The 10,935-nt window shown below is 41.4% G+C and overlaps 1 protein-coding gene across 2 annotated transcripts in view; it reads left to right on the top strand.

Annotated features, from left to right (window-relative positions):
- Window positions 1-8,862, top strand: part of LOC101561957 (urea transporter 1) — a 22,690-nt gene extending 13,828 nt beyond the window's left edge. For both annotated transcript variants that reach the window (XM_004623617.2, XM_023714558.1), the window contains 4 exons: window positions 676-823; window positions 1,038-1,172; window positions 5,634-5,683; window positions 6,899-8,862. In XM_004623617.2, coding sequence (XP_004623674.1) covers window positions 676-823; window positions 1,038-1,172; window positions 5,634-5,683; window positions 6,899-7,072 — 507 coding nt within the window. In that variant the 3' untranslated portion in view covers window positions 7,073-8,862. The remainder of the gene's footprint in view (window positions 1-675; window positions 824-1,037; window positions 1,173-5,633; window positions 5,684-6,898) is intronic.
- Window positions 8,863-10,935: the final 2,073 nt, after the last annotated feature.

Below are 10,935 nucleotides of genomic sequence, written 5' to 3' on the forward strand. Positions count from 1 at the left end.
AAAGATTTATATATGTATATACACAGTATACCTTGGATAATTTTACTGCTGATCTCTGCTGGTCTGTTGAAAGGAACAGTTAGTGCTTAAATTTTTTCTCTCTCTCCTTTTTAATTTGTATAACTTTTTGACCAATTTTATGTGCTTATATACAGTAATCTGAACAACTAATTTGAAGATAGCAGTATGCACTATAACAACTATTGTTGAATTCCTATTATTTTGTTTCATGAAATTCTGTATCATTTCTTTTTTTTATGTATTTGGTACAGGGTCTCACTAGGCACTCAGATTCATAGTGATCCTCCTGTTTCAGCCTCCTCAGTGATGTGATCATAGGCACAAGCCACCATACCTGGTCTCAGTGACTCAGCATGCCTGGGAGCCAGGCCCACAAGGCGTGTGGTTCCAAGTATCAAACGCTGGTCCCTGACCTTGCCTAAGCAGGCACTTAGTCCACTGAGCTGTCTTGCCAGCCCTTGTATCATTTCTAATGAAATTTTTAATATTTTTTGTATTCCCTTTTTAAGAAATTTTTAAAAGACAAAAATAAAATTAAAAATTAGTAATATTGATACTGAAAGATAAGGTCTGCCTAATCTAATTTGAATTTGTATGTATCCTAGAGGTTTCTATTCAGTTTTAGTGGCCTCATTTTTATGTTTGCTTTTGCAGCTATTGAAAGCCCTGCCCGTAGGGGTTGGTCAGATATATGGCTGTGATAACCCATGGACAGGGGGCATCTTCCTGGTCGCCATCCTGCTCTCCTCCCCAGTCATGTGCCTGCACGCTGCGATTGGGTCATTGCTGGGGGTAGTAGCCGGTAAGCACAAGACTGACCTCCAAACACTGAACCTCTTCTGTCCCATCATGGTCTGGCATCTTGCTACTAAAGATCTTCCTGGAAGACTCTGCCTCCCAAGGACCAATGGGAGTTCTCAGGGTGCTTCCCTGCATCCCACAGTCACACCCCAGATTCGCTCCAGAGCAGCCCGCCTCTCGTCCACGGCTCTGACCACTCCTGTCTCCCCTAACAGGACTCAGCCTTGCAGCTCCTTTCCAGGACATCTACTCTGGACTCTGGGGTTTCAACAGCTCTCTGGCCTGCATTGCCATTGGAGGAATGTTCATAGCGCTCACGTGGCAGGCCCACCTCCTGGCTCTGGCCTGTGGTGAGTATCCCACTCACGGTAGGGAAGGTTGCTCAGGACAGCGGATCAAAGTCAGTGACCAGTGATAAAGGAGTGCTGCATGAGAAGTTAGAGCTACAATTCTAGCTTGGCCTGCTTGCCATCTAGGTATATGAGCAAGCCAAGGGATGTCCCCTGTCTGAGGGTGCTAATGTCCCTTTGCCTACCTCACCAGTTACTGTGAAGATGGGAACCTCTTGGGCCCTATTAACTATTCTATGCTATGGAAATTTTGAGAGCTAGACACTTGTCCTGTCCTGCCTTTTCATGTTTATTGTTTGACCCAAAAAAATTTTAAAGGAAATGAACTAAAAATACAGAGCCAGGTTTTTTGGTGACATTCCATGTGGCTCTTTGAGAACTGTGGTTCTCAAACTTGAACATGCATCAGAACATGGCCTAGAATGCTTGTTATAACAGACATTGCTGGGTCTAAGCTATGCTTTCAGTACTTCTTTAAGTGATTTTTTAAAGAAGAAATCTTGCTAAGTCACTAAGTTGTCCAGGCTGGGCTCGAACTTGTGATCCTCCTACCTCAGCCTCCCAGAGTATTGAAATTATAGGCATATACCACCATGCCTGCTTTCTGTACTGATTTTTTTAAGAATACAAAATAGTAATTAAAAAAAGCATTAGAAATGATTTTTAAAATTTCATTAAACAGGGGCTGGGGAGATAGCTTGGTGGTCTAAGCACCAGCCTTGCAAGCACAAGGACCTGGGTTTGATCCCTGGTACTGCAACCAATAGTCCCAGCTCTGGGGAGGCTGAGACAGGAGGATCAGCTTCTGCTCCTCCCTGTGGTCTTTACTGATTTCTACTACCATGAACTGTGGGCCTCTGCCATGTGCCACTCCACCTTGGAGCCAGCTAAGTATGAACTGAAACCTTCACTAACTGAGCTAAATAAACCTCTGAGCTGCATAGTGAAACCCTGTACCAAATAAATAAAAGATTTTTTTAAATTTTCATTAAACAAAGTAATAGGAATTCAACAATACTCACTGCATTGTGTAATGTTATCTTCAAATTAGTTATTTAGGTTAGCAGATACAAACCTGCAAATTCATACTGATTTTCCCCACATCCATAGATCTTTGCCTTAATCACAGCTGTAAAGTCCCTTTTGTCGTGTGAGGAAACATCACAAATTCTGGGGCTTAGCTTGTAGACATGGTAGCAGGGAGGGGAGCATCATTCTGCCTACTGCACCTTCCTTTGCTAGATTAGATATTGTCTCAGTTACTCTTCTCTCATTGCTGGGAAAAAATACCTGACACCCAACATTAAGGAAAGAAAGGTTTATTTAGCTTAGTTAGTGAAGGTGGTGGCACGCACTTGTAATTCCAGCACTAGGGAGGCTGAAAACAGTAGGATCACTATGAGTCTGATCTGTGCGGTGAGACCTTCTGGACTCTGTACTAAATACATTTTTTTAAGTATTTAATTTACCGGAAAAAACCTACACTTAACTCTTTATAGCAATATTTTGAGAACTGTCTTCAAAGACTATTCCACTGTCTTCTTATATATTACTATTGAGGTATCTGAAAAGAATCTAATTCTTGTTACAGATGAATTACTTTATCTTTGGATTCAGAATTTGCTCTGTGAATACGAGACATACTTTTCCTTCCGTCTGTCTCGACATAGTTTTTATTCTTTTCCTTTGTGAGAGTACTCATGTCCTTTCAATGTGAGTCCTCATATCTTCTTTTAATTTGGCATATCATCACTTTTCACATTTTCAAATCTTTTCTCTCCAATTATTTTCTCTCTCCTTCTGGGATTTTTATTATTTGAACACAATGCTTAAAGTTCATTTTTCATAATTCTTGACCTTTTCTTAGTGTTTCCAGCTCCAGCTTAGTTAGTTTATCAGATCATTCTTTTGCTCTATCCATTATGTCGATCATGTCATTTATTGAGTTCTTCATTCTTGGTTCATTAATTAAGCTTTTATCTTCTGAAAGCAGTGTTTTCCTTTCATGACAATTTCTTCCTCTGGGTATCTCCTTCCTTGTCCTGGAAACTTGCCTTCCTAGGGATACATGTTTGAGTGATGAATCTGTGAGGGGTCATGGAGCCTGGGCTGATCTGGCACTTCTCCAGATGTGTCTGTGTGGTCAGGAGAAGAGGGCTCTGTGTGGCAGGGTGCAGAGGCTCTGCTGTTGGAGGCAGTGGAGACAGCCCTCTGCAGGTGCCTTACATGGCAAGCCCCTACTTGCTGGAGGAAGTTTACATGGCTTCCACTTTAGAATCATTTTAGACACTGCTGCAATGGATATTTTTGGTGCAAGAATACATTCTTATAGATTTTGGACAAGTATTTATATAACATGCATTTCTAGAAGCTGAAGTGATGATTCAAAAGGAATGCCAATTTTAGTTTCCATAGATGCCAGATTCATTCCCCTCAAAAGAGCCACGGCGTTTCTGTGCTGCTGACAGTGTGAGAGCGTCCCCCCGTGGGTCCTATCAGACATTTTAATCTCCACATGTGCATGTTTGAGACAGAACCTTGTTCCTTTTACAAAGCAAGTCTTATGAGTAAAACGCCACAGCAAGTTTCAGCTTTCCCTCATCACCTGGACACTACCAAACAAAAGGCCAGCCTTGTGTGGCAAGGAATGAATAACAGACATTGATTACAGAGGCATTCTTCCAAATTTCTACGTCTGGAAGAGGACTAAGGAAACATACAGAACCTGGCCTAGCTGCCATCCCTGCCTCTAGATTGTATGGCCATCGAATGTCCCAATTCATTATGTTTTCTGTGGACACTGTAAGCACACCTTGTCTCTTGTCAATACTGGTTTATTATAGTAGGACTCAAGTGATGGTCCACGGGAAGGGACACTGTCCACCAAGAGCATACATCCAGTCTTTCTTCCCTGTTCAAGGGCCTTTTCTCTTCCTTGCCTCCCAAAAATGCTGTGAGGAAATTACCACTAAGCTAAACATGGTATGCAGAGGTGCCCCTTGCTGTGAGGCTTCTCCAGCTCTGCTAGCAAGTCCAAATGGACAAACACCTACCTTTGAATAGCCTTAGCAGCTTAGATTGGTGATCACTCCAAAACAGCCTAGCAGAATGAAGTTCCATTGAAAGTGTGCCCTAGAAGGCCAGTGGGCACTGACAGAGGAGATTGGCAACAAGGTCTCAAGTGCTTAGGGGTGGTCCAGCAGTGGACCTGGTACTCACGAGAGCAGGAATAGAGTGCAGAGGGTCAGAGAACAACTGTTGAACAGATTAATTACTCTCAAAAATGAATTAAATTGATGAAACCAAGGAGGAGGGAAGCCTTTCCACCCATGTCATAAACGCCCTGTTGCACAGAGCAGTGTCTCTGTCTCCCAGAGATTGGGACCCATTTACCACCACTGTTGAGGGAAACAAACACTTTCACTGGAGACTCATGACCTCCCTGTGAAGCAGATTTTCAGGCTGCCTTTTTCCAGATGACAAAACAAGATTCCGAAAAATTCATCGATTTGTTATACAACAAGTACAATGGCAGAGCTCGGATTTAAAACAAGGACTGTTTCCAGAGACCAGCCTTTCCCATTAGCATGAGGCAACTCAAATGAGAAATAATTCATTATACTGTTGACTAGGAAACACAATGGAGGGGATATGTATTTTTTTCTCCAATTAAGTGAAAACATAAGATGTTTACTCATTACCTGTATGCCAACCTTGAAAGTTGTTCTTGGGAAAATATTATTGTGGGTAAAGATCTTAAATTTTTGTTAGGTTTTCTGAGGTCACAATTTCTTATTTCTATGTACCATAGTTTTCTGTAGCTATGAAGTGTAGCCATTAAAATGGGAATCTAGACATAGTGAGGTTGTATAGAAAGCAGGCTGACACCATAATTTGTTCAGTTGGTGTCAGTTTAATGACACCAAAGTTAAATTCAGTTGTGCTCAACACAACAAGAGAATGTGTTTTCTATGAAAGGCTTTTCCCGGGCCAGGGAGATAGCTCAGTAGAATAAGCACTTGCCTGGCAAATGCCAGGTCCTGAGTTCAATCTCCAGTACTGCAAAAAAAAAAAAAAAAAAAAAAGGCTTTTCCCTTAAGCATTAGCTATAACAACAACAGTATAGTACCATAAAGCTATCTACATTGAGCATTTATTGTATCTAAACATAAACATTATTTGCTTCATGTTCATGTAACTCGGAAAGAGATAATCTCTTACTTCCTTTGTACTGGTGAAGAAGTAGAGGCTAAGACCAGAGTCCAAAGAGCTCCTAAGTGTTAAATGCAGAATTTAAACCCAGAGCTACTGACTCTAAGTTCATATTGTAATTAGGCTTATGAGTCAACTGATGGGATGTGGAAGGGTACCTTCTTGGAGATTTGTGTTGGAAAAAGTCTTACAGCGATTCTGCATGTTAACCAAATATTGTTCTCACTCCCACTTTTTTTTTTTTTTTAGCCCTGTTCACCGCCTGTCTTGGAGGCACCTTAACAAACCTAATGGCTAATGTGAGTTTTTTTCAGTTTCATTTTGCCATCCTGGGATTGAGCAGCTTTCAATTGTACAGAAAACTCTCTTGCTGTCTACTTGGGGGGGCAGGCACTGAGCAAAAGGATGCCTGACTGCAATAATAACTGGCCCTCCTGCTACCAAAGCTCTCTGGCCCCCTTGCCTTCTCACGCCATAGTAAGCTGCAGTCACCAGGCTCATCAGACATATCAGACTGCTTGGTTAGAAGCATGACTTCAAAATGCCTTTACTGATAACTGTACAACATATTATTGAATTCATAGACCAGCTATGAATGTCTAGAAACTCACTGTAGAATATCATTTTCTTTAATAGAAAGCAGGAACCTTATGGCAGCTGAGATATTAGGAAAGGAAGGAAAAGGATAATGGATTAAAGAACCAGATGTTATTATTGCTGTTTTATATCTAATCGATAAAGTTTTTGTACCTATTATCTGTATTAACCCCCCCCCGTCACTCATCAATAAGGTTTCTCAGCCCCAGCTGAGAAAGTTCAGAAGCATCAGTAAATGGACCTAAACTGCAAAAACTACAACTGAGTCAGCTAAAAAGACTGAAAATAGAGAGCCTTAGGTGCTATCCCTCGTTGTTCAGATAGAGTTGTTCTTATAAGATGTATAGATATTATGCTTCTGACACACACCTAAGTTTAGGTACCCCCTTACTCCATCACACCCCATTTGGCCCATGTAAAAGACCAGAGCTAACCACAGGGGTATTCTCAGAACTGGGGGAACTGCCAGAAGACAGACATACCCTTGAGGAGCTCAGAGTGTGTTTGAGAAGCAAAAGGGAAAAAAATAAAGCAAGACCAAGAGGAAGTCAAGCTCAGAGAGGTCCCCATAGCCTGGACTAATCAGAGAGGGCCTTGTGACCATGGCAAGTGTTCAGGGGCCTTTAACAGTTTGCTAGTATCATGTCCATGTGCCAAGTGTCATCTTTGTACATCTGGTGTAAGAAGTCCGAGTGTTTGAAAAGGAAGAAAAACATCCATGACAAGGATATAATTGGATGAAAACATTTGGACTGCTGAATGCCCTGAGACCCTAAGCTAATCGTCCATGGCCACAAATGGAATTTAGAGCAATGTACCACTGACTGCTCCCCCAGGGCCAATGTGGAATGTGTTGCTGTAAGCAGGTTAGTTCTCAGGGTTTCAAAAGCTTACACGGCTTGTCTCTTCTTTCCCAGGTTGGATTGCCATCTTGTACCTGGCCTTTCTGTTTGGCCACACTACTGTTCCTTTTGGTGACCACAACAAACTCCAACATCTACAGAATGCCCCTCAGTAAAGTCACCTACTCTGAAGAGAACCGGGCCTTCTACCTACAAACCAAGAAACGCCTGCCTGACAGCCCTTTGTGAGAGCAGCCCCCCCTCGGCCATGGTCTCAGCCATTTCCGACAGGGCCCCAGCTGACTTCCAGGGGCTCAGCACACTTGCTCTTCGCCAGAAACAACTGTCATGCATACCCTCCTCTGTCTGTATTTTTCCTTTTGCTTTTTGACTCCAGAAATATCCTTGAGCATATGAGCACCCCAGCCAGGTGATGTGCTCTGGTATGGAATTTCAAATCCCAGGAGGGATCGATGCTAAGACTGTAATGTATTTATAAAGTCAAAATGCTCCAACCAAAAGTAGTGAAAATGGAGCTAATCATTGGTATTTATTGATATTCTTAGTGTAGAGTTGGCCAGATGACGTTAACAGTATTAAAAATTGAACTTTATTAACCAGCTAAACCTTATGGAATTCATGGTCACAAAAGTGAAACTAACCCAGAGTTCTCTGATACAAACCATTTGGCTTTTTAAAAATCCATGCAAGTGACATGTTGCCATTTTGGTCAATACTGCAGCAGTGCTGGGTGGCCTCTGGGTCTCCAGTTCCCCAGCAGAATAACTTCCATACTGCGGTGTGTGTGTGTGTGTGTGTGTGTGTGTGTGTGTGTGTGTGTTTCTCCTATGGGAGATGATTGGGGTTTTTCCGGCTGACAGCTGTAGGAGGCAGAAAGGGGCTTTGTCTATCAAAATTATTCTATATTGCCACTCTTCTCCAAAGTTGCAAATAGTTTTTTCAACAAGTTTTATTATTTTTCTTATAAGAAAATAATTTGTTTTCAGTGAGATAAAATAAGAAAAGTTCCTGGATTAACCAGTCTTTGAACAGTAAAGAAAATTTACATATTTATGAAAATAATCAGCATAATAATTTATAAAATACTCAGCACATTTTTGCTTTAATCCTTAAGTTATTTTATTAAATAAATAGAATCATCATAAACTTCCACAGCCCTTTAAAGTCACATTTTAACTTGTTGAGGATGTCTTACAAAGATTGGTCATTAAAGTCAAATTGCTTATAGGTATTAACTTTTGGAAGTTGTTAGATTTCCTTTATATAAATTTATTATTTTCTGTATACTAAGATTATACTTTTACAGAATCCTTTGGTGTTTGAACCACCAAAAGAAATACAAGAAAATAATTGTCCTGTTTTTCTGCGACCACACCCTCTCACACTGCCTTCCCCACCACACCTTCTATTCAGCATTTTGGAGGCTCAAAAAATGAAACTCTGAAATAGCACAGTAAATAAACCTATAAATTTTTGAGGGAGGAGTCTACTTCTTCCTCTTCTCAGGAAAGCAAAAACACAAACACTTTCAATTTTTAAAATCCTGCGACCAAAGCCTTTTGAAACCATGAAATTGCAAGTGTCACAGATTTATGGGTATTCCTGTGGCAAAGATGAATTCTTGTTGTTTGAACTGAAACCTTCCCTATTAGGGAATGTGTAAAGTAAGAGTTGGGGGAAAGGGAAAAAAAGCAAGCTGGACCAAAGATTCTCGGCTGCGAAGAATCTGCATGTAGCTAAGCGAAGCAGAGGCCTCAGACATGGACCCAAACTGACCTGCAGAACCGAGCTCTGCTATGTTTATGGCGGCACCTTCCTCCATGTGCTCACATAGATCCACAAGTAGGAATATTTTAAAACCTTGTACAGTGTCTTATTTAAGTGATATTAATTTTCTCAAGCTATTTTTGTTACTAAGTAAAAATCAAGTGATAATTCTTAGGATCACTTGTATGTTTTTTACTACTATCTGTAATAACAAATTCCTGTGTAGTATATGAATAAATTATGTTCCCAGATCTGTTTGCATCATGTGTCTTTTCTAACTGTTATGGAGGAGCTAATCAGGTGTAGAAGAGAGGATTGCTTAGCATTTGATGTTCTAGAGCCCTTGCTCCTTTCCTATACTACTAGTCATAGCACCAGGTGGGTCACTGAGCAAACCAACTTCAGTTCCCAACTGAGGGGCCCAGCCACCTTGGGTGCCATTGTTCTCCTGACTCAGGGATGAGCCTGAGTTACTGAAGCCAGCCGCTGATGCTCAGAACGTGCTCAGTGTCCTGAGAGCCACTTCTGTGCACTTTCCCAGGTCCTGAGTCCACTCTCCAAGGGCAACCCTGGACTCAGCTGTCTTAGTCAAGCCACTTCTCAGAATGCTATGTCCTGAGAATGAAGACACAGGCTTTCACCTGGGTTAGCTTACTTGAAATAGAACATGGTGAGAATGCAAATGGACTTTGACAACTCTGAGTGACAAGCTCCGAAGAAGCACAAACAGGAAGCAAAAGAAGCCACAATGCCATGTCCCCATAGAAATGTCCTTTGTCAAAACAAAACTTCTTTACCTACTGTTCAGGTATTATATATTTACCAATACAATCTTAATATTAAATTTCTCTCTTATCTGAGAAAAGACAGACAGTTTTGAGGCTCTAGGAACCATATACATTTATAAGCTAGAGGTGACAATTTGCACATTACCCACTGTTATGGTTTAAATGAGTCCCTAAACCTTATGGTCAGAAATTTAAAGTCCAATGCAAAACTGTTGAGAGAGGGGACCTTTAAGATGTGATAGAGTCATGATGGGTGCCCATCAGGGAAATGGGGTCCTAACAAAGTGATGATCCTCTCCTCTCTTCTTCTCCTCTCTTCTTCTCTTCTTCTTCTTCTCCTTCTTCTTCTTCTTCTTCTTCATCATCTTCTTCTTCCTCTTTCTCTCTCTTTCTCTCTCTCTCTCTCTCTCTCTCTCTCTCTCTCTCTCTCTCTCTCCCCCCTCTCTCTCCCCCCCTCCTCCCTCCCTCCCTCTCTCTCTCTCATTTTGGACATAAATCTTTTCCAAGACCTCCCAAAATACATATGTCTCTCTTGTATAACTGGATCTTGTGGCTGTCCCCGCTGCACAGGAATCCAGCAAAGCATCCATACAGTATGATCAGCTTCTGATGCAACAGGTAAGCTCTGCTATATTGGAGCAAAAGCAGACGGTATGGCTATGATACAGGTTGCTGACATGTCTTCCACTGTGGTAGATAAGGCCACTGCACAGTATATAATATCACCAAGGTTCCCACAACAGAAAAAAACAAGTAACAACAGGCAACACTATCTATTGTGTGGCCCACCAAGAAGTTTGAGACAGAATCCTGCACCAAAACCTTTTATACACAGCTTGCAGAGTACTTGCCAGAATATTCCCGAGTCCATTAGGATGCTCCAACCTCATACAAGGTTGTTTACCCCCTCACAAGATTTTAAAGAAATGATGAGACATGATAATAATCAGACAAGGAAAGTTTAGGATCAAGTCGCACTCTAATTAATTATCTTGGTCTAATGGTCAAAGCTTCTAAATCATTCCACAGAGAAGGCACCATTGGAAGGTGTTGTGTTTCAATTCAGTTCCAGTTCAATGAAGCACTGAAAACAAGTGTCCAACATTTTCTGGTTCATGGTTCCAGATAAACAACAAGAAATCCAGTTTCTTGTTTGGGTCCGTTCCAATAGATCCCAGCCCATTGAAGCTTTGAATTATATTGCAATGACAAACAATGACTTGAAAAGGAAGAAGTGAAGCACAGAGGAAATTTGGCACATACTGGGAAGCATGGCTAAAATTAAGTCCCTTACAGCACAGGGAAAAAATGGCAATTAGGACGTGAGTCAGTGGCCCAAAGGCAAGCGCATCTGAGACAATAAAAGCACACACAGGCGGTTCACAGAACTGACCAACCCAAACAAGAGACCTTGTTGAATTCCAAGGCCTACCGCTCAGTGAGGGGCTAACTCCACATGGTCAAATACAGCACCAACTGTATCACTCTGAAATGAAGCTAGTCTAAATTGAGTTCTGCTTCACAGGTAAAATACAC

The sequence above is a fragment of the Octodon degus genome, unplaced genomic scaffold, assembly GCF_000260255.1.
Source record: "Octodon degus isolate 3935 unplaced genomic scaffold, OctDeg1.0 scaffold00003, whole genome shotgun sequence".
NCBI lineage: Eukaryota > Metazoa > Chordata > Mammalia > Rodentia > Octodontidae > Octodon > Octodon degus.